At 46.0% G+C, this 21,286-nt stretch overlaps 1 protein-coding gene across 1 annotated transcript in view; it reads left to right on the top strand.

Moving 5' to 3' along the window:
• LOC124112489 (centrosomal protein of 192 kDa-like) overlaps positions 1–21,286 on the top strand; it is a 59,182-nt gene that overhangs the window by 20,406 nt on the left and 17,490 nt on the right. The window contains exons 17-28 of the mRNA XM_048397548.1: positions 762–1,189; positions 1,759–3,769; positions 5,201–5,472; positions 6,797–7,069; positions 8,865–9,069; positions 9,837–9,982; positions 10,570–10,787; positions 11,683–11,826; positions 12,375–12,459; positions 12,832–12,996; positions 19,617–19,797; positions 20,451–20,533. Coding sequence (XP_048253505.1) covers positions 762–1,189; positions 1,759–3,769; positions 5,201–5,472; positions 6,797–7,069; positions 8,865–9,069; positions 9,837–9,982; positions 10,570–10,787; positions 11,683–11,826; positions 12,375–12,459; positions 12,832–12,996; positions 19,617–19,797; positions 20,451–20,533 — 4,211 coding nt within the window. The remainder of the gene's footprint in view (positions 1–761; positions 1,190–1,758; positions 3,770–5,200; positions 5,473–6,796; positions 7,070–8,864; positions 9,070–9,836; positions 9,983–10,569; positions 10,788–11,682; positions 11,827–12,374; positions 12,460–12,831; positions 12,997–19,616; positions 19,798–20,450; positions 20,534–21,286) is intronic.

Here is a 21,286-nt window from a genome sequence, read left to right on the forward strand (position 1 = left end):
GTGGTTAAAGCGTTAGCTCGTCAGGCCGAAGACCCGGGTTCGATTCCCGACATCGGTACAATGTGTGAAGCCCATTTCTGGTGTCCCCCGCCGTGATATTGCTGGAATATTGCTGGAATATTGCTAAAAGCGGCGTAAAACCTCACTCACTCACTCACTCACACTGCTTGACACTAACACTGGTCCACTGGTCCGAGTCTAGTATATTTTCTTTAGGACCAGTAAAATTAAATAAATGATGGTCCGGTGGTCTAGTGTTATTTTGGGGACGAACAAGGTAATTTAAGTTTGTACGACTTTTGAAATCAGCGATAGAGTCTAAACTCAGTTACTTCTAGCACCATTGTGTCAAGTAGAGATCCGACAGGACAGTAGATGTCTTTTGTGCTGGTCCTTTGGACCACTGACAAATCTTGGTCAGTGCCAAGCGCTATATATCCAGTAGCATTATCTCTTGAATGAATTTCGCTGTGAAGAGTTGCGTCCCTTGGGCACGCCAGAAACCTATGATTGTGGGTTCGAATCCCAGTTCACCCCGATTATATTTCTAGGTTTGTCAGCACCATACCTGTGCTCGTGGGTTTCACCAAAGTGGTAAATGTCTGAGATCTGCATCACTTCGGGCTTTCCTCCCACATTAAGCTGACAGGCCGTGATATAACTGGAATACTGATAAAAGCGGCGTTAAACTCAACTCACTCACTCACTCACTCACTCTTGAATGAATTTGAATCCCATTGAGAGTCTGCTTTTCTTTACAGGAGAGAAAACAATACTCGGTGAGAGAGACAGTACATTCACAATTGACGAGATGACCACACCAAAACCTTCAAGTGCTAGCTCTTCTCCTATACGTCAGCAGCCGAAACAGCTGATCCCAACAGAGGGTAATCAACACATGGGTAGTGACCGTCTGTCAGGGTCAAGCGGTCAGTCGTCCAGGGACAGCGACCACAGCATCACGGACAACAGTGCCTTATTGACGGTCAGCGCCATTGATAGCTTCATCAACAAGGTGAATGCTCAGTCCAATCCTGGCGACCTGGTCAGCACCATTATGCAGATGTCCAACAAGAACAGACTGAAAACCAAGGAGTCCAGGCCTGTGGACATGTTGGAGAAGAGGGTCGAGGAAGAGAGGATGGAGAAGAGGGCTGTGGAACAGGACATATTTGTGGAGAAGAAACAGGTTGGTGTTGGGTGATGCTGCAAGTATATATGATTGATGATTCATTTGAATTTTCGGATAAGATTTAACTATTGTTCATTTGTTTTACTTAGAATTGTTTTGCTTAAACATTTGTGTGACCTATAACTTGAAAACTACTTCATGGATTCTTTTCATGTTTAAGGAACACTTTCTATACTAATAGGAGATGGTCAGTGCAAAGTTTTTTTTATATGTGTATTTTTATATTTTTATATGTGTATTTTGTTTTTAAAATATGTTGGGTTTTTTCATGTTTTGATCTTAGATTTTTTACTTCAACATATGTGCAATAAATTGATAACTATTTTGTGGATTCTTTTCTAACTGGGGGTACAGTTTCTATACCAATAGGAGAGGTGCATCGCAAAGCTTGATTTCGATAAATGGATTTTCATGTTTTTAATATTTTGGAGTCGAAGTTGGGGGAATTAGTAAGCCCTACTCACTTTTTGCCTTGTTATTTCAGGTTTCTATGATAAGGATCGCCAATCATTTAGGATGTATCTGTGCTGTTTTATATGTCTATCAATCTTTGCTTGTGTTTGCAGGAATTTTCTGCTCCAACAAACAGACCTGAATCCCAACCATTTGAGAAACCTAGTCCCCCAAGAAAGCCATTGCGGGGTTCCCGCCTCCCTATACGCAAGGGTTCCTTGGCATCTATGTACGAGAAAGCATGGAAAGATCGACAGAATGCAGAAAAAGATGACAAGCCAAACAACGAAAGCAAAGTTGTACGGAGGAGATCGGACACGGTGAGAAGACCCAAGTCAGAGAGTGCTGATCAAAAAGACAATGAATTCCGAAGGGACAAGCATGTCATGCAGGTTAAAAAGGCCGAGTCAGCAGGAATGAGAAAATGCAAATCTAGCTCTGTATTGGAGAAACCAGTTCAAGCGAACACTGATTTGACTGTCAAAAGTGCTAAAGATTTGCAAAAGATGATGTCGACAGGTGTTCGAACAAATAACCAATCTATGAGCAAGCCAGAGCCGATGAAAACAGTGTGTATTAAGCCGGGGAGTGAGAAGGTCGATAAAGTGAAGACAGTGACGCCGGAGAAAGGGTTGAATAGTTCAACTAATGAGATAGATGAGAACAACGACAGTTTTCAGAATGAGTGGGCGTCACCTCGTCCGAGCTTGGGAGGTGATTTTTTGGAAGAACATTTGAAATTCCAGAAAAAAGGAAATGCGCAACAAAATTTACTGACTTCGTTCAATAATGAATTCAAAACAGGCGAAAAGGAAAATATGTCTGATCTGTCGAAAATAAGACAATCTGAAAAATCAGAAAATCTAGATCACAATGTTGACATTTCTGGGTTAAGAAATGCTATTATGAATGAGAGGAGGAAAGACAGAGAGTGTAGTAATCAGAGTGTGGACAGAGGCAAAGTAGTCCCTGGTCAGCAGCGGTCAAAGCAAATGATCAACAAATGCCCTATGACCCCACCTGTCCGACAAAAACCGGAAGCTCATTTTCGAAAAGAAAATATTCCAGGCTATGATAATCGACGCTCAAATGCATTTCCTGCTCAAATTCATCAGGATCATGTGAGTGTTAATTCTGGACAAAATGACATGGATGTCAACTTGTCTCAATCATCGAGCAACTGTGTTTCTAGTTATGATAAGGATGGATACTATGCTGGACAAAAAGCTGCGACTTACACCCCGAATGTGCCCCACGGTGGTAAGCCAGACTCTGGTTACAATGTGTCCACTGTTCATCATGTGCCGGACGGTACTGACTACAGTGCTGTGTCCAACTACCTCAGTGCCGACAAGAAACTGTCCCGGGACGAGATGGTAGGGACGTCCGATATTCAGCTGGCTGAATCTCGCGGGTTTAATGTGATCAGAGACCAGGAAATGACCCGGAATGTACCCATGACTGGCAGCAACTCCTACTCAAACAACGATCTTTCAAAATATTCGGATGGTGTTGGTGCTAAGATGACCTGTGACAGAAGTTATGTGTCCAATCAGTCGATCTCGAAAGTTACTTCATTTCATCCTGATTCTTTGGATAAAGGTCTTTCAAGTCATCCTCAACAGATGACGGTAGGTCACATGCAAAGACTGCAGGGGAACAATGGTGAAAGACAGGCTCCCTTCACTGATGGTTCTCACTCTGGTTTCAAACCATCCATGCCGCCACCAGAGAAAGTGCCATTTAAGAAGCCTACACTTCTCACTGGGCAGTCGTTGATGAAGACTGAGTTTGCACAGAAGCATCTTGGCAAGGAGAACCAGGTTGACAATCGGCATCTGGATGACATCAGCTTCATGACAGACGACACCGCTGCTCGTAGTTTCCTGGAGCTGGAACCTCAGAACTTGTCGACAATGAGTCACATGTATGGGTCTGAACTGCCGAGCTTCTTCAACCAGATGCCGGTGTATCACAGCACACCCTTTCATGACAACATGCCGGTGTATCTCGAGACCAACACCAATGTGACCCCAGCCAACATGAACTCCATCTCATCTACAGGTCAGAGGAATTTCAGAACAGCTGACAGTTCGCTAGGCTCCAGGCTGGGGAATCAGAGTGGTGAGGTGGTGGCAGTGTGTTTCTCTAAATCTGTCCTGGGTACCAAACTTCCCGTGAAGATCCGGGTTAGAATAGGCCTTCACCAACCCATACTTGCCGTAAAAGGCGACTGTGTTTGTTGTAAGAGGTGACTGACAGGATTGAGGGTAAGGCTCGCTGACTTGGTTGATGCATGTCATCGTATCCCAATTGCGTAGATTGATGCTCATGATGTCAATCATTGGATTGTCTGGTCCAGACTTGATTATTTACAGACCGCCATCATATAGCTGGAAAATTGATGAGTGTGGCGTTAAGCAACCAACAAACAAACATACTGGGTAACAAACGATCTTTGTTGTAAACAGATAAGTGTGGTGTTTTAGTTTTGCACAGACTGGATAATATAAATTGGAGTTTGTTCTTGGAATTAACTATGATTCTGAGTTCATAACCAGTAGCTCCAAGTGATAGAACACAAAGTCACAGGATCACTACCATTGCTTCTTAAGTTTCTGTTTACCATGTAATTATTGAGAAGGTATACAGTCTGTGCCAAATATGTCCGAACTTTGCTCTCGGCAATATTTTCACTAGAATTATTATTATATGGTCTGTTATCATGAACTTATGAGACCAAAGATAATTTTGCAAGTCTGGGGTTGGGGCTAGTGGATAAAGTTGCAGACTGATGTATGCAACATAGAGGAGATGTCATGGCTTCTATTTGCGTTGGCATGATATAGGCATTGCATCTGGCTCAGCGTGTTATTGAAAGTCCCTTGTGTCTCTGTGTACATGCATTAGTGACAGTGAGGTGGCATGGGTGGCCCCGTCGTGTATGCACCACAAGTTGCTGTGCAGAATAGCCTCACTTGGGCAGTCTAGAAATCTATGACCATGGGTTCAAATCTTGGTTTTGTTTCTAGGTTTGTCAGCACCACACTTGTGCTCGTGGGTTTCACCGAAGTGGTAAATGTCTAAGACCTGCATCACTTCGGGCTTTCCTCCCACATTAAGCTGACACGCCGCAATATAACTGGAATACTGTTAAAAGTGGCGTCAAACCTAACTCACTCACTCACTCACTCAAATCTTGGTTCCCCTGATTATGTTTCTAGGTTTGTCAGCACCATACCTGTGCTTGTGGGTTTCACCAAAGTGGTAAATAACTGAGGCCTACGGCACCTTGAGCTTTCCATCCCACATTGAGCTGACACGTCGTGATATAACTAAAATATTGTTTAAAGCGGCGTTAAACCAAACTTACTCCCTCACTAATGATTTCAAAAAGTTGAAAAAAGAGACAAATATTCATCAGTTACCATGGTTATGTAGATGCTGAAGAATGATTAATTTCCAAGTTCATGACAGCATGTAAGAATTGAGGAATTATGTCATTGTTTTATTGGCCAGAATATGTATGTCATCACTGTTGTCTTGTCTCAACAGATGGTTCTCTACAATGCACTATGATGACCCCTCGCATGTCCCGAACGTGCATAGAGGCGCCAAGCATAGTGACATTCCCTGACCCCTGCTGTGTGGGGATCTCCGTGGAGACGACCTTGCCCTTGAAGAACCCAACCCCACGTTGGCTACAGTGTGTCATCTTTGTGAAGGAGCTGAGTTTGAATGGCCGAGGAGTAGACCCAGAGACTCACTGTCCTTTCAAGATGAAAAATAAGCTCACCATTGAACCAGACTCGACAGAAAACATTCCGGTAGGTTTTTCTTGGTAGTTTGCGATTATGAAGTTGTGTTGTTAGAGCTTTTTTGTTGGCAGTTTCAAACCACATGAAGTATTTTTGTTGACGTTTCTATATTTTTTAATTTCTTCAATGTTGCAATTTCCTTTTAACTCATCATGTTCTTGTTGTAAGCTTATTTAGATTTGTCTGTAGCAAACTGATGCTTTTTTCAATGAAATAATGTATTAAAATGTTTACTAAATGTATACTGGCCCGTGAAGATCCGGGATGGAATAGGTCTTCAGCAACCCATGCTTGCCATAAAAGGCGACTATGCTTGTCGGAAAAGGCGACTTACGGGATCGGGTAGTCAGGCTCGCTGACTTGGTTGATGCATGTCATAGATCTCAATTGCATGGATTGATGCTCATGTTGTCAATCATTGGATTGCCTGGTCCAGACTCGATTATTTACAGACAGTCGTCATATAGCTGGAATATTGCTAAGTGCTGCGTTAAACAACAAACAAACAAACAAACAAACAAACTAAATGTATACTAAATGTCCCTCAATAGATCATTCCATTGAAAGTTTTTTTTATTAAATACCTGATACAAAATTGAAGAAACCTGGGGCAGGGGGAATTCTGTTTTAGAATTGGTCCCCATCATAAAGTTTGTGAGGTAACTTAATAATGGGTCAGGTTGAGTGACTTGGGTGATAGTATGTCATTGATTCCGTATGATTCCGTGGTTTATTACCCGTAATATCAGTCACCGGATTGTCTGGTCCATATTTGATCATGTACAGTCCGCAATCATATAGCTGGAATATTGTTGAGTGTGGTGTTAAACAACAAACAAGCAAACAAATAAAGTTGATCTGATTCATGCATACGTATTGCAGATGATACATATGATCGGCATCTGTTAGGTCATGTTCACAGATAGTCCTAATGGTAATAGTTAGATCAGTATTGATGTGGACTCCCAAGATTTGAGATTTTATCTATACCTTGATATGTGAATATCGGAACTAGGAGTGAGTGAGTAAGTGAGTGAGTGAGTGAGTTGGGTTTAGCACAGTTTAACAGTATTCCATTTATGTGGCAGTGTGGCAGCTTAATGTGGGAGGAAAGCCGATGTTATGCAGGTCTCAGGCGTCTACCACTTTAGTGAAACCCATGAGCACAGGCATGGTGCTGACAAACCTAGAAACATAATTGGGGGAATTGCAAGTCAAAACGATAATCATACTTTTCACAGCAAATTGCAGCTCCTTAGACAACTGGACCACCTGTGCCCCCCCTCGAAACTAGGGGGAATAATGATAGTGATTATCTGTAACTTGACTGTAGGTGATGTTTCTGCCCAAGTCCCCGGGAGCGTACGTAGCTCAGGTAGAGGTTTTCTCTCAACCGTTCCTGCGAGATGGGAACATGATCCCAGATGGTCTCCCGGCCACAGTCACGCTCCAGGCCATCTCCGAACGGCCGATGATCCAGATTGTTACTGAGGAAGACAGTGCCATTAACTTCGGCGTGATGACATGGGGGAAGAGTAAGGCCTCCTCGCTGAGTCTGCGTAATGTTGGCAAGTCCATGGTGCCCCTTCGGCTGGCCATCACTGCGGTAAGTGTTGGATCTTTTCCATTCAGTGTGCTATCAACATTGATTATAACTATGTTAACATGAATTGGGAAATCGTTAATTCCAGTTTGAAATTTTTACTGCCTTTTGCTGCAGATTTGGGCCCAATTATTGGCCTCTCAGTGGGCCTAGATAAACTCCAGATATTTTGTTTTGATCCCCGACCGCGTCATACCAAAAGACGTTAAAAGATGGTACTTGTTGTTACCCTGTCTGGCACTCGGCATTAAGGGGCTAAAACAAGGACTGGTCGGCTCGGAGTCAGTATACTGTGTCTGAGTGGGGTATTTATGTTAAACTGCGGCATGGTATCTCAGTGAGCTAGCACTATAAATCGGCATCAGTCCGGGCTAGTACAAGCAACCACACAAACACACACACATACATGCACGTCGCTATATAAGTGCAATAATCTTGGACGCGACGTTAAACCCCATTTCACCTCACCTCCCCTCAATAATTGACCATTCATGAGGGCAGCATGTTTTATGGGCCCAAGAAACTGATATCGACCGAAACCAGCTGTAGAGGTCAATATCAGTGTCTTGGGTGCATGGAACATGATATTGCCCGAATTATAGTTGATAATTGTTTTATAACATAATGTGAAAAACAACAGTGTTTTAATGTGAGATTTTAATAACCATCAGATTCAACAAAAATTGAATCACACCCAGTGTCGGAGAAAGTAACTGGAGATGCTGTTTCACAACAAGCCTTACATTACACTCTAGCTGATTGGCTAAAAATATTTCTCTCCTTTAGTCCATTGGCTTAAAGAGCAAGTAAACTGAAACAAAAGATTGCGATTTTGTTTTCAATATCAATTTTCCTGAACACATTCAGTCAATTTCCAAAAGAGAAAAATTCATAATATTTTTAGAAAGTATTTAAATGTCCAAGTGAAAGTCCGTGATCAGCTTCAAAACAAACCCATTTTGGGGTCGTGGCCTAAAACCACTGGTGCAGCGGTGACGACTGTTTTCATTTACTGATATGTTTGCTGCATTACTGCCTGTCAGGGATTAATCCCTTGAGTAGACAACTAAAGGCATCTTCAGAGTTATTACTAATAAGGTTTTAAGTGAAATAAGTTGTGGTAATCAAATGGATGAGCTGACAGAGAAAAAACGTAAAGTATTCACAATTTCGAGACAGAAGTAGGCAGTCTGAATGTCGGCCTGATCATCATGATCTTGGAAATTGAGCAGCTTGTCAAACACTGGGAACCTGTTGTAGATTCAGTGAGGGGTTTTAAGCTATTTCCATTTGTCAAATTTAATTAAGGTCAAGCATTTGTGATGACGTATGCCCCAAAGTATTAAAATCTGCAAAGTTGCTATGTTGAGTTTACTTGCCTTTTAATCACATAGGACAATACCATTTTTGATCATTGCACAGTAGGGCGGGTCTCAGGACAATACCGGGTTTTAACAAATATCATATGACCCTTTCTCACCCAATGAAAATTCAAATATAATTTGTCGTAAAAGGCGACTAACGGGATCGGTTGGTCAGGCTCGCTGACTTGGTTGATGCATGTCATCGATCCCAAGTGCGTGGATCGATGCTCATGATATTAATCACTGGAATATCTGGTCCAGACTCGTTTATTAACAGACCGCCGTCATATAGCTGGAATATTGCTGAGTGCGGCGTTTAACAGCAAACCAACCAACCAACCAACTATGCATACGACAAAAGCTGACGTTTAACTGGAGTAAAGTGTAAAACCATGCTGACGTGATTGACCTCATGCTACATGTGTTACTTTCAGAGCAAGTCATGGCACTGCTTCATGTTTGACAAGTCTCAGACGGGAGATGTCTCCCTCATCTCTAAGAGCAACAGACCCCCATCCCCAGCGCTAGGGAAAGGCGTGGTAAACATCTCGCTCAAGGGCTACGGCGAGAGTGGCTCCTCCATGTCATCTGAGGACATCAAAATATACTGCAGACCACCGGAAAAACAATCTCATTCAGGTAGTTCATCAGTATTGTCAGTAATGTCCAAAGTAAGTGAAGGGGAGAGACATATTCTGGACCCATCTTGTTAAGGATGAAGGTATTTGTGATATGACAACTTTCATTGGCATGTCAGAGTCAAGCCTGAGGTCCAATTATCCATAAACCTGTTATATCCTATCTGAATCCCCCTCACTCAGAATGTTTCACTAAAGTGTACACTGTGGTTATTCCGCTTAATCTCTTTATGACGTATGATGTTTGCTGAATCACCCAGAGTTAGGATGTTCCAAAGTCCCCCAGATTGACGATATTCTGCTGAATCTCCCAGACTTTAGGGTGTTCTGCTGACTCCCCCAGACTGTTGATATTCTGCTGAATACCCAGACTTAGGTTCTGCTGACCTCCCCAGACTGATGATATTCCGCTGACTCCCCCAGACTGATGATATTCTGCTGAATCCCCCAGACTGATGATATTCTACTGACTTCCCCAGACTTTAAGATGTTCCGCTGACTCCCCCAGACTGATGATATTCTGAATACCCAGACTAAGGTTCTGCTGAGTTCTCCAGACTTTAAGATGTTCCGCTGACTCCCCCAGACTGATGATATTCTGAATACCCAGACTAAGGTTCTGCTGAGTTCTCCAGACTTTAAGATGTTCTGCTGACTCCCCCAGACTGATGATATTCTGCTGACTCCCCCAGACTGATGATATTCTGAATACCCAGACTAAGGCTCTGCTGAGTTCTCCAGTTTTAGGCAGTTCCTTCTTTGTTTCAGTGCTGGCCCAGTACCCCCCAGATGAGATCGAGGCCCGTATTGATATCGAGGTGGACACGCCCATCCCCAGCCTGCCCCCGGTTGCCTCCATCAGACTGCAGGCAACCATCGGAGTGCTCCGACTGCACACACCCAGGAACATGGAGGTACGTGGAGTGCATCATATATGTTGGGCTCTGTAGTTAACCTGGTCAGGTTACAGTATAAAATAAGAACATGAATTAATGAAGCCTTTGTAAACGTGTAAAAAGTACTTAATAAAAGAAACATATCTTTTGGAAATCTGGAGTCACTTTTGCATTTGACTAAGGTTGATGTTCATGGCTGGTGGGTATTGAAACACACAGCCTTCAAATTGTGGGTGTTAACTTGTTTTGAGTCGTATATTTTGTTGTCATCTTGATTTTTTTTTTTTTTTTCAATGATTGAAAGGTATGAGGATCTATACCAAAACTTCGCTGCCACAGTATAATAATTATGTTATCCAGAGTTGTTTTGTCTACTTTGTCATCCGTCAACTTCTTAGAAATGCCTATCAAACAACACAGTGGTGTGTTTGTTAAACCATTTCCATCCAGAGTTCATACTTGCAGTAGCCTCAGGTTAATTTTCAGTATGGTTTTCAAAGAAAATTTGGAAATATAAGGATCTATACCAAATTTGCTTTTACTGTATACTAAAGAAGTTGTGTCCCTCATTTCTTTGTCTACTTTGACCCTGCTGTATGTTGCAGACAATCCACCTGAAGTGTCAGGCAGGGAAGAGTGCCCAGGAGACCATCAAGCTGAAGAACTCGGGCAACATCAAGATGGAGGTGCAGCTGTCCGTGCCGCAGTTCACCGACGTGTTCCGCATCACGCCCGAGAAGCTCATCATCGCCCCAGGCAGCTACTCCTCCGTCACGGTCGCCTTCCACCCCCGACTGGACAAGGATGTGAAGAAATATGACACGTATGTTGAGGGAGTTGATTGTGTTTAGGCAGTGGCAGAACTCAAGGTGAACTGTGCCCTAACTGAAGTTGTGGTCGGCTTGTCACAGTAGGTCGTGTTTCATTGATCCTGGCTTCCCCTGGTTCATGAGATAGAAAATACTTTTTCTAAGGACAACCCATTATTTGGTTGAGAAATACATATGGGTGTAATTTGTGTCCTGGTATTAGTCATTACTGAGTAAAACTTCTGTGTTATTCATTGTACAGCTTTGTCACTTCAAGTTTTGACGGGGACACGGGTGGCCCAGTCGTCTAAGGCGCTGCGATTCGCTGTGTACAGTTGCGTCCCTTGGCACGCCAGAAACCTATGATTGTGGGTTCGAATCCCGGTTCGCCCCGATTATGTTTCTAGGTTTGTCAGCACCATGCCTGTGCTTGTGGGTTTCACCGAAGTGGTAAAGGTCTGAGACCTGCATCACATCGGGCTTTCCTCCCACATAAAGCTGACACGTTGTGATATAACTGGAAAGCGGCGTTAAAACCAACCAACTCACTCACTCACTCAAATCTTGGTTCCCCTGATTAAGTTTCTAGTTTTGACAACGGTTAATGGAATTTGAAACTGAACTCTTGAACTAACAAGGTGGTTTTATCAGATGTATGTTAATGTAATTTGAAACCTCTGATTGTCCAGGCTGTGTTAACCTGATCATGATTGCTGTGTCTATCAGTTTTCCGTTTTCCGTTTTGTTTTCTTTGAATTTGATAAACTTTTCTGGATTCATTGAATACACATTAATTACAGAAGTAGATTCTCAGTCCTTTGTTTTATGGCCCTATGTTATGATACTTCATGGATTTTGCCCAAACCTGAAATGGGTGAACCCATGGTGACATGTGGATGTCTTTTGCAGCATCTTCGTGATGTACCTGCTGCAGGACGGTACGATGTACGAGTTGGTGCTGAAGGGTGAGGTCCAGCCCACGCCTCGCGGCCCCTTCCTGCTCAGTGACAAGTCCTACCTGGCGTTTGGAGGGGTGGCCATCGGCAGGGCAAAGTGAGTGGATGGATACTTTGGTTACTTGTGTGCAACTTTCAGCGACATCTTTGTTGTGATGGAGGATTTTTTTCAAATGTCAAACCAAGCTTCCGGGATAGTTACTTCATTTGTGCCCGAACTGTTGCAGTTTACAGGAGTGTTGGGGTAACTTGTGGTTAAACCTTTGTATCATCATGAGTGTGTGTCTAGCAGTTTCTTGGTTTTGTATGTCATGCTAATGCTAAAAGCAGCCTAATACCAACTGCCAACTATACTACTCAAAAGAAGTTAAGGATCACCTGATTCTTTCATAATGGTAAAGTAAATCTGTCATGACATGAGAGATTAACTATAGTAATATGAAAGAATCAGGTGATCCTCAACTTCTTTTGAGTAGTATAATTCTGAGTGGCATAGAGCTTTGGGCTTTGAGCTAGATTTGGGCTTCGTCAATGACAAATGTTGTTAAAAGGAATCTTAGGCAAATCTAATCATGTATGTAGCTAGGTTATCAAGTTTATGTTTATTCATAATCAATATCATCAACTCATCTTTGTCGCCTCCAGGCAACAGAAGGTCACCATCCTCAACAATGCGCCCCAGTCACTGAAGCTTAGTGTCGACGTCCGATCTGACACCAACTGCTTCCAGGTTTGACATCCTCCGCATCAAAACATAAAACTAAATATGAACTTAATACACTGGTGTCATGACACTCTTATCATTATCTTATTTTGTGTGTGTGTGAGTGCGTGTTTGTGTCTGTGTCTGTAAGTGCATGCTTGCATGCTTGTGTCTGTGTGTGTCTATGGGTATCCATGCCACTGATTATAATTATGATTAGTTTTGTCAGCACCTTAGAGATGCCTTTGGTTTCACCAAAGTTGTAAATATCTTTGACCTGTTTCACTTCACTTTCTCCCAACATCAAACTGACACAGTGTGGTTTAACTGAAATAGTTTTGAAATGGGACAGAATGTAACTCACTCACTCACTCACTCACTCACTCACTCTCAATCTAGCTGCAGAGTTCTCTGAGTCGAGCCGATGAGAAGATCCGGCGCCGTGACATCATCATCCAGCCACAAGAGAAGTTCCCCATCTACATGCTGTATGCACCTGATTCGGTTGCTCCCAACACTGGCAAACTCGTCATCAAACCATATGATCTTGGAACCAAATTTTCTGTAAGATTTGATACAAGGTCACTATGAGCTCAGGGAATTCGTGGGGGGTTGACATGGGCATGGTGACATGGGCATGGTGACATGAAAATGGGTGTTCCAAGGAAAGAGGGGTTGTGAGAGGCGACGAGATGAATCCGATGGACTCAGTGACGAGGTTGTGGCATGTCAGCTTACCCTGACAGCATGGGGTGTTGCTCACAATATCAATCACTGGTTTGTCTGGTTCCGACTTGATTTATGTGTTTGTACATGTTGTAGAAAGTCCCTTCTTTGAAGAATGTGTTACATTGACATTGATTTACCTGGGTTGTTTATTATGGGGGTCCAGGAGTCTCAATGCCTTTAATTGTAGGGGTCCCAAACAAGAAGAAAAATACCCAAAATTGAGTTCAGTACTCTACCACACGTGACGTAAGATTACCCACGCTAAAAGGCTGTTAATTAAAAGGAGATATCCCAACAAATATACAGATCATGAAGAATTTGACTGTTTTGTTTTTCTAAAATGATTATGAACAGAAATTGATTTTAACTGGTTCCAAATTGTGTAATAGCAGCATTCATTCCTAAACTTGCAGACAATGTTTTGCATCCCACTGGATCTGTGCTTTATTACATTAAGTAATACGTTACCACTGTTATACCGAGGCTGTTGTCTCCCACAACTGCTGCTATAGCGAAATCTACCACAGAGATCTCAATTACCTCATGCAGCACGTGCGTAGCCACCTAGCTGCCATGTGACACCCTTCACTCTTGTCTCCTTCGTCTGCTTAGCAAGACGTGTTTTCTCCTGCTGAAGCGTTCCTTGAAGATTTGGTGATATTTATTATCGTTTATTCTCTAATAAACTGTGCTTTTATGGGGCGTTGCGGTAGCTACGCTTGGTTATAATTTTCCCGCCAAACGGAAAATTTTTCCCGCCCTTTTTTCTATATACTTGCGGGGTTCGCGTATGCACGTTGTGTTTTACGTTTCCCCTGTTCTTGTATGTTTTGGGGGTTAACATAACTTATTTCTTTAGTAAAAGTTATATGTGTATGTTATATGTTCACATTGCTCGTTTATTTTCTTGTGAAAATGTTCGTTTGTGAATCATTGTGGTGCGTGCGTTGTAACCATGTTTTGTTCTTTGTTTCTAGAAAACAATCAATGTCTGACATGGATATGTCCCCTGTCTCCACCCCCTCTACCCCTGCTCCTCGGAGTTGTGGGGTGTGCAGAAAGTTTTTGTCGTCCCGGGATCCCCACGATCGTTGCCCGCGGTGCAGGGTTCCTTGCGAGGAAACCCGGTGCACCCTGTGCGAAGGTCTGGGACCTGCGGAGTTTGAGCGGTACCGGCTGTGCGCGCAGTCCGTTTCCACCCCTGTGGTGGCCGGTTCGTCCGGTCGGGGCCCCCGTGCGGGCACCTCCTTGTCGGCTGCGGCGGATCCCCTTGCGGCCCTCGGGCTGTCTGGGGCTTCCGTCGCCGCATTGTTGTCGCAAATTGTGGACTCCAAGCTGGCGGCCTTATCGCAAGATAGGCCGCTGGCTGTTCCGTCCCCGGCCTCTTCGATGGCCGCGGGTTCGGACGCGGGGTCCACCGGTACGGCGCCGGCTGCCGTGGTTACCGGTCCTTCCCCCGAACCGTTGCTTCCGCTATCGGTTAAGGACCGCGTGGCCATGGTGTATGACCTCTTCGAGGACATGCCAAAGCCCCTGCCGATACCGCGGGGTATCCACGGTTCCGTGGGTTCCTCCGAGGTATACGACGAGTCGTCCGACAAGGCTTTCCCGGCATCAACCTTGCTGCGCGGGATTAAGCCGTCTTTGGAGAAAGCCTTCACGGCTGCCTCCGGTCGGGGTCTCCCGTTACCTCCCCCGTCGTGGAGAAAAGGGTCTTTCCCAGTTCATGACCTTGCCTTTCCCGAGGCTGGTCCTTCTGCGGAAGCCCATGTGGAGCGTTTGGGGGTCCGTGCCCCACCGGTTGCCACGGTACCGCAAGGTACCCTGCAACAGCTGGACACCCTCGCTCGACACTCCATGCTGGCTATGTCTCACGGAGACACATACCTGGCTGCGGCGGCCAGTCTGGTCGAAGGTTCTCCCACGGACCGTGACCAGCGCATTTACAACTGCTTGCTCGGTTTGAATGCTTCCCTGGAGTACGTTGCCGGGGCTTCGGCCTTTGTTTCCGGCACGTGCCATTTTCTTCGGCGCCAGTCGTATCTGGTTGCTTCAGGGTCGGACGCTGCCAATCAGGAGGTGCTCCTTTCGCAGGCTTGGTCTGCTCGGACCCTGTTTAATAACAAGATCCCTGGGGTTCTGAAGGAACAACAGGCCGCTGTGTCTGCCGAGGCCTCTCGGCACACACTGGATCTTGTGGGGTCCTTGCATAGGCGCCTGGGTGCCGCTCCGAAGCGGAGTGCGCCCCAGGTTGCTGCGTCCGGCAGGCCTAAGGGGTCGGGTCCTTCTTCCTCCGGGAAGAAGCCCCGCTCTGAGGGCTCGGGTAAGGGTTCTCAGCAGCCCTTTCGCGGGAAGAAGGGGAACTGGGGGAAGCCCAAGTCGTCTAAGGACGGCAAGGGCCCCTCCAGGTGACTCTCATTGGAGGGGTTCGTATGCCGACAGCGCCAACTTCGGTTGGCCCGTAGGCGAACCCGAGTCACACGGCCCTGGACAGTTGCGCCTGCCGCAGCCCGTCCGGCCCCCCTCTCTTTCCCCAGTGGGAGCCAGACTCCAGACTTACTGGGAGAATTGGGAACAAGTGTTCGACGACCCGTGGGTGGTCAACACGATTCGGTACGGCTATCGGCTCGATCTCAAAGCGAATCCGCCGCTCACCGTTGCCCCGTCGGCAGGTTTCTATTCGGAAACCGATCTTCCCTTCCTCGCCGATGCCATCGGCAGGTTGGTGGAGAAGAGGGCAGTTCGGGAGTTAGCTCTACCAGAAATAACACCGGGGTTTTACTCCAGGATATTTCTCGTTCCCAAGAAGGACAGTGCCGAACTCAGAATGATTCACAACTTGAAATCGTTCAACGAGTTCTACCTGCGCAAGCCGCCCAAGTTCAGAATGTTGAGCTTGACGGACCTGAAAGCACTGATCATGCCGGCCGACTGGCTAGCTTCGATCGACCTGAAGGATGCTTATCTGCATGTTCCGATTCACTCGGATCATCACAGGTATCTCAGGTTTGTCTTTCAAGGCAGGCACTACGAGTGGGTTGTACTCCCATTCGGTCTTTCGTCCGCTCCCTGGCTGTTCACCCGGTTAACCACCCCCATAGTGGGGTTCCTCCACCGGAGGGGTGTCCGGTACTTCGCGTACCTGGACGACTCGCTAGTAGCAAATCGAATGTCGGACACCCTGTCACGCCATCTCGTTTTCGCACGTCGGCTCTTGGAGCAATTGGGGTGGATTGTCAATCTCCCCAAGAGCGAGTTAACCCCTTCTCAGAACTTGCAGTTCATCGGAGGTCGGTTCAACACGGTGTCCCATCGCCTATTTGTCCCCCCAGACCGGTGGCACAAAATTCAGGCGATGATTGCCAAAGTCTTAGCGGTGCAACAGACTGTTCACTTTTGGGAACAGCTGTTAGGGCTACTTGTATCAGCCCAGGACTGCACCATACGGGGTCGTCTCCAACTCCGCCCGCTGCAACGGTTTTTAATCCAGTTGTTAGCAACGGAGGTGAACAGTGCGACCGTCGCCCTCCCGGATCGGCTCCGACCGCATCTGGAGTGGTGGACGGTCCCTTACAATGTCTTATCAGGAGTCTCTATGCGGCCCTACCGGGCCACGTTGAACCTGTATACAGACGCCTCTCTAGTGGGCTGGGGCGCCCATCTAGAGGGGGAGGTGAGCTCGGGGCTGTGGTGCGTAGACGAACTAGGTCTTCACATCAATTGTCTCGAGTTCAAGGCAGTGATCAACGCAGTCAATCACTGGAAGCATCGTCTCGTCGACGCCCGGCTCATGCTGGCGACCGACAACACGACGGTAGTGTCCTATGTGAACAAACTGGGGGGAACCCACAGTCACTCGCTGCTCGATCTCACGTTCGAGTTTTACGCTCTGGTGGACAGTGTCCCGTGCCAGATACGCGCCCGTCACATCCCAGGTGTGCGGAACGTACTGGCCGATGCTCTATCGAGGCCTCGGGATCCGAGCCCCACAGAGTGGATGCTGAACCCAGTAGTGTTTCAGTGGCTGTGCGAACGTTTGGGTCGTCCGATGGTCGACCTGTTCGCAACGCGGTTCAACAATCAACTCCCGTTGTTTGTATCACCAGTCCCGGACCCGAGGGCCATCGATCACGATGCTCTCGCGTTAGACTGGACGGGCTTGGACGCTTATGCTTACCCGCCGACAGCGTTGATACCACACATTCTAAGCCGGCTTCGAGGAGTTCGCTGTCGAATGTTACTGATCGCGCCCATGTGGCCGAACAGATCGTGGTACCCCGACTTGCTGACCCAGGTCACGCAGTCGCCACTCCCACTGCCTGTGAGACCGGATCTCTTGATCCACCCTCACACCCGTCAGCTTCATCCAAACGCAGGGCAGTTCAATCTGCACGCGTGGATGTTGTCACCGAGCGTCTGAGGAGTAAAGGTTTTTCTCGCCGGGCGTCTCGGGCATACGTTAGTATGCATCGTGATTCTACCCAGAAGGTGTATAATGCACGTTGGGTTATTTTCACGAAGTGGTGTTGTAAACATCACATTCATTCGCCGGATAAGGTATCTGTGCAGGATATTGCTCGTTTCATGTCTCACTTGCGAGAGACCCGGAAACTCTCCGGGGGTTCCATTGCCAACTATGTCTCGTCCGTTGCTACGGTACGGGAGGTTGCTATGGGTACCAGTCTCTCCAAAGAGCCGGTGATACGGGGTATTATCAAGGGTTTCAAACAGCACGATCTTAAGAAGGGCCGCCTTCGGGCACCAGCCTGGGATCTTTCCCTAGTGTTGCAATCACTTACGGAAGCTCCGTATGAACCCTTGCATAGTGCTTCGTTCCAGCATGTGACTTGGAAAACAGCTTTTCTCCTCTCCTTTGCCACGGCGGCACGTGTATCCGAAATTCATGCACTCGATGTCGCCAAGGTACGATTCGATAGGGGTGACGAAGGAGCGGTCCGCCTGGGCCTGCTCATGGGCTTCGTCGCCAAGAATCAGAGAGTCGGGCAAGCGGAGAGAGAATTCACTGTAAGATCACTCAAAGAAATCTTACATCCTGCTGATACTGAGGACAGAGCGCTGTGTCCGGTTAGGGCCCTTAAGTATTATCTTAAGGCTTCGAATGAACGTAGACAAGGGCGTGACCGTCTGTTCATATCGTGTAACCCTAATCGCACGGTTGACATAACTCGCAACTCGATTGCGTTGTGGCTTCGTTCTGTCATCAATCTGGCGTACCGGTCTCGGGGGTTACCGGTAGCGGGGTCAAACCCGCACGAGATCAGGGCGCTAGCGGCAACATTTGCCCTACACTCGAATATCTCTGTTCACAGAATATTACGAGGTTGTTACTGGCGTTCTGACTCGGTTTTTGCCAATCATTACCTCAGAAAGGTTTCTGATGAAGACGTGGAGGGGTTGCACCGTCTTGGGCCGCTGATCGCGGCACAAGCGGTCATCTAGGGGGTGTGTCCAGCGCAATTTCAAACTCCGCAGTCGTCAGTCCTTGCACGGTGGTCAATCTGGGTCGTCTCCAATGTTCCCACGCCGTGGGTACAGGAGTGGGGGTCCTGCAAACCAGCGCACTCACACCACAGGTGAGGCGGCTTTATGTGTGTTTTGTCCTTATTTGTATTTTGACAATTATGCATTTAATTGTCTGTCGTGTATTCCAACCTTGCGATACATGCTTACGAATACTGGAATTAGGTCACGCGCCTAATGCATACTTTCAGTAGGCTTGCTCTGGGATATACGGTCTGAAGGAAATTAATTTCCCTCTTTTCGACTGTTTAACCTGATCTAAGATTTAGCTCACGCGGATACAGTGTTCTCATCCGCTGCGGCGATGAAATACCTATCCAGTGGGGCCGTTTGGAGTCACCAATCGTTTTGGCAATGACGATTGAGCCTTACGGTATGCGCATGACAGTGCTTTGGTATTCCTATAGGGTAACGCCTAGCTAGGTGCATGCGCATCGAGTGCTTCCGCCTTGGTGTTTACTTCCGCTGGTCGGAAGGAACGCTAGCAGTCAGGATTCGGGTTGTAGGTGCTCCCCACCGCCTACTGTGGTAGTCAGCCTCGGTATAACAGTGGTAACGTATTACTTAATGTAATTTGTAGAATTTTCCTATTCGGAATATTCTATAAGTAATACGTTACCACTGGGCTGCTGCCCGCCCGTCCGTCCCCCGAGCACTTGCTCTCGCAGGAGACAAGAGTGAAGGGTGTCACATGGCAGCTAGGTGGCTACGCACGTGCTGCATGAGGTAATTGAGATCTCTGTGGTAGATTTCGCTATAGCAGCAGTTGTGGGAGACAACAGCCTCGGTATAACAGTGGTAACGTATTACTTATAGAATATTCCGAATAGGAAAATTCTACAAATTTGTTTTCAGTTTGTTTTCATTATTTCTCCATTGGCATCGGGTAAAACTTGTTTTGATACGTCCTGTAGATTCCTCTATCTGGCTACGGGGGACTGAGCGCCATCACTCTCGAGGGCGTTGGTCAGTCTGGGACAGACAAGTACTTTGCTACTATTGGACGTGTCTCTATTGGCAATAACTGTCTCAGCAGAGTGGTCGTCACTAACTCAGGACGGCGGTCAGCATTTGTCCGAGCAACACCTTACGAAGGTAGATATTGCAAGTTGTCTGATATAAATTTCATGAATGTGTTTCTGATGGATATCCACATCTTATCTTCCAGCAACATTTGTTTTGAAATAAGAAATTGGTAATGCAGTTAGTAGGAGTGGGATGATTAGTCTTTTTTAATTTGATTTCAGACCATGAAGATCCGGGGTAGAATAGGTCTTCAGCAACCCATGCTTGCCATAATAGGCAACTATACTTGTCGTAAGAGGCGACTAACGGGATCAGGTGGTCAGGCTCTCTGACTTGGTTGATACATGTCATTGATCCCAATTGTGTGGCTCGATGCTCATGATATCAATCACTGGATTGTCTGGTCCAGACTCGATTATTTACAGACCGCTGTCTTAGCTGGAATATTGCTGAGTGCGGCGTTTAACAACAAACAAACCAAACCAAACTAATTTGATTTTACTTGTTGAAACACATACATGAGTATCAATGTCAAATGAGAATATTCTTGTCATCAGACCAGTGACAATTGCATTGCATAGATAACTTGATCAATCATCACATCCCCGGTAAGTAATGAATTGGCCAACTGCAAAATAGCATGGTGCATGGTATCTGAATAGAAAACACAAACTAAATTGAAATAAGCCGGCAGTGATTCAGGAAATTTAACTGCCTTTCAGATCTGCACTGCTCCAAGAACCTTGCCCCCGGGAGAGTAGCTATTGACCCCAACGAGTTTGTTCTGACTCCCGGCCAGCAGAAGGTGAGAAGGGTCATGCTGAAGGGTCATGAATGTCTTATTACCACCCTTGGGTGGCCGTTTGTTGCTGTGTTTGCTTGTTCTAATTGTGTTTCTCAGAAGAACACAAAATGAAGCACTTATATTTTTGTGCCTATCATGGTAAGGCTGCAAGAAGACAAGACTGTGCTGGATTGCCTACTCATTCAACTCACAATGAGCGGGGGATCGGATTGTCAGGCTTGCTGACTTGGTTGATGCATGTCATCGTGTCCCAGTTGCGTAGATTGAAGCTCATGATTTCAATCACTGGATTGTCTGGTTCAGATTCGATTATTTACAGACCGCCGTCATATAGCTTGAATATTGCTGAATGCAGCATTAAACAACAGACAAACAAAATGTGCGGGGCATGCCCATCACCTCATGTTTCCCCTATGAGGGAACTGAATTGAGTATTGGATGGTTACAGTGTGAAGTGGCTGTGACTGCTAGGAATGTTGATCATTCGATATAAGATAGCTGCATGATAAATTGCAAAGAACAATGAATAACAAAGCAAGTTTTGGTTCACAATAAAACATTGTTCTGTCATGATGTCATTTCTGAAGAATCAAACGTGCTCGAAACTTGATTTGACTATTTTTGAGAGGGAAATGCTTGGTGAGTTGTTCCCCATGGATGTATAGCTGGGTAACGCAGATGAACCCTGGATAATCAAGGATGCTTCATGTGTCACTTTCACATTTGTGTCTATGTCAGTATTTCTGTTATCCA

The sequence above is a fragment of the Haliotis rufescens genome, unplaced genomic scaffold (assembly GCF_023055435.1).
Source record: "Haliotis rufescens isolate VD_foot unplaced genomic scaffold, xgHalRufe1.0.p SCAF_17, whole genome shotgun sequence".
Lineage (NCBI taxonomy): Eukaryota > Metazoa > Mollusca > Gastropoda > Lepetellida > Haliotidae > Haliotis > Haliotis rufescens.